Genomic DNA, 2,725 nt, shown 5'->3' with positions numbered 1-2,725 from the left:
AAAAAGAAATTAAGTTAAGTGATATTAAATATAAAAATTTATCACAAATTCTTTTCTTGTTTGTAATTTTTGAAATAAAATAAAATTTAAAAATGATAAAATTTTTGAATTTGAAATAATTAATTAGAATTAAAATTACTTATTAGATTTCCAATTCAATTATTATATGTTTGAAATAGTGGTAAAGGTTGTTTAGAATATGCTAATCAGACGAAATGTTATTTTAAGTCAGCAAAAGTGATGGCAACACGAATCTCAAGAAGTGTTGATTTGAAGAAGGAAAAGCGTAAAGAATGCGCCGCGCAAAAAAAAAGTAAATCAAGTACACCAACACAAAACAAGGTTATACATTTTAATTAAAATGATTTCCTGAATTGATTTCAAATTAATTTTTATAATTTTTTTTTATAAATTTTAATTTTAGCAATTTTAACTTATTACTAAGCTTATTTATCATCCATAAACTACGATGAGCATATATTTTAGCTATGCACTTTTGAATATTTCTTGAAAAAAAAAAAAAAGTTATCAAATTTGCAGAAGTTTTTTTCTTTTTTTTTGTTTACTATAATCATTTCAGATGTTTACATCAAAGGATAAGAAAACGAAAGCAATGAAGTAAGTGGATGAAATATTTCGCAATTATAATTAAACTAATTATTACTCTTTCACCTAATTATCAAATTTATCCCACGGATTGTAAATTGTCTGTAATTAGTGAGAGGAGGATGGATAATTAACGGCAGAATTAGGTCATGACATACTTTCTCATATGAAAAGTTTCTTTTGGTCAATAAACTTTGTCAACATTTTTTGATCATATTACTTTCATTTCTAAGAATGATATATTTTCAATCAATTATTGATATCATCACATATTTTAATTTTTTTAACATAAAAATTTGTGAAATGAAAATTTGAAAAAGGAAAGAGAAAAAAATTTGAAAAAAATTTAAAAAAATTTGTATTGTAAAACAAAAAAAAACTAAGCTATTTCTTGATTAATTATTTGGAAAAAATTTTGTATTGTAAACAAAAAAAACCAGACAATTTCCTGATTAATTAATCATATCTTATCATAATCATTCATATCTTTCAATGATAACGTAATGTTAAAACAAATGCAATCAGATCATTTTATCTTTTCCATTAAATAATTAATATCAATAACTGATAAAAATATTTTTATCATATTAAGGATATTTTTTAATCATAAAAATTAGCACTAATTTTTTTTCTTTTTTTTTGTAGAGTAATAAAAGCGAGTACTGTAGCCATTGGCTCAGTCAACGATTTATTGCAATCGACAAAAACGACAGGAGCAAAATTCGCTTCCACTTCTTCTGCAACAACATCTGCTTCCATAGCTAAACGGTCAGAAGCAGTTAAAATGACCGGTCAGTTAAATTTGATAATATAAATTTGGAAAATTTCAATTCTATTTGTAATTTGTTGTGTAAATTCTAAAAGTTTTCTAACAAAATTTATGGTCCATTTCGTTTTTTCTTTTTTTCTTTTTTTAGCAGTAAAAATGAATTCATCTCCTTCGCTGATATCTGGAGAATTGTCAAAACATTCGCTATTATGGGCGGGTCAAAGGCCATCAACAACATCAATTAAAAATCGTACATCAACTCCAAAACCAGGATTGGGAATTTATGAGTCTGGTAAAAGCAATTAAAATGATACTTGTGAAAACATGAAAAGTAATTAATTTTCATTTCTTTGCCTCCAATAATGACAATGTAAATCATGTACAAACAACAACTTCAATTTTGTTTACTCAAATACCGAGTGATTTATCACATATTGACATTTTTAAAATTTTTACCTGAACTTTAAAAATGATTAATCAAAATAATCAATAAAGGGTAATCAATTTAATCAACAATCAATCGATATTCTTCAAAACCGTAATGATAATTAAACCTTTATGATAATCAAACTTTATCAAAATAACCAAGTATCATCAAAGTCATAATGATAACCAAGTGTTATCAATGCCATAACCAAATATTATCAAAGCCATAATGATAACCAAACTTTATTAAAGCCATAATAATAACCAAACTTTATCAAAGCCATAATGATAAACAAACATTACCAATGTATGATGACAACTAAGCTATATTAATGAGATTAGCAATTGATTACTCTGATAATGATGGTGTAGGGAAATATCACATGTGTAAGAATTTTTTCTGTCTAAGCTAATAAATTATTCAGCTTACACTTATATGTCGTAAAATTTCATTCCGATTTCATATCTTTAGTCAATTTACAACCGGTTGTAATGTTTTTTTTCTTTTGTACGAAAATTTTCATTCCGTTTACGGTAATGCCGGATTTTTCAATCCGGTTACAATATTGCTGCCAATTTTGACTTCAATCTATAAAATTTCAACTTTTTAAATTAACCTTACCAATAAACGCAATATCATCAGATAAATGCGCACAAAATTTAGGAAAACCTAACGATGAGACAACGACGGATGAGTCATTAGCATTCCAAGTTCTTTCTTTTTAGTTTTTTTCAGGTCGAAAAAACAAAAAGAAACAATTCGGAAAAAGCGATTGAAATAAAAATGGAAGCTCGAAAATATTGAAATCATTGAATCATCGAATTATTTATATTTTTTAAAATGATTTACTACTTTTTAAACGATTTCTTATTTTTTAAATGATTATTTTCTTTTTAAATGATTTCTTATTTTTTATATTTTTT

At 25.0% G+C, this 2,725-nt stretch overlaps 1 protein-coding gene across 1 annotated transcript; it reads left to right on the top strand.

The window, feature by feature from the left end:
- Nucleotides 1-240: 240 nt before the first annotated feature.
- Nucleotides 241-1,681, top strand: LOAG_14363 (hypothetical protein; the record flags this gene model as incomplete). Its single annotated transcript, XM_003149860.1, has 4 exons — nt 241-342; nt 581-618; nt 1,252-1,397; nt 1,524-1,681. 4 exons carry the CDS (start codon nt 241-243, stop codon nt 1,679-1,681), a joined length of 444 nt encoding a protein of 147 aa, XP_003149908.1.
- Nucleotides 1,682-2,725: the final 1,044 nt, after the last annotated feature.

The sequence above is a fragment of the Loa loa genome (assembly GCF_000183805.2).
Source record: "Loa loa unplaced genomic scaffold supercont3.163, whole genome shotgun sequence".
Taxonomy (NCBI): domain Eukaryota; kingdom Metazoa; phylum Nematoda; class Chromadorea; order Rhabditida; family Onchocercidae; genus Loa; species Loa loa.
The sequence above is the reverse complement of the archived record's forward strand: the minus strand, read 5'-3'. Positions and strand labels throughout refer to the sequence as shown.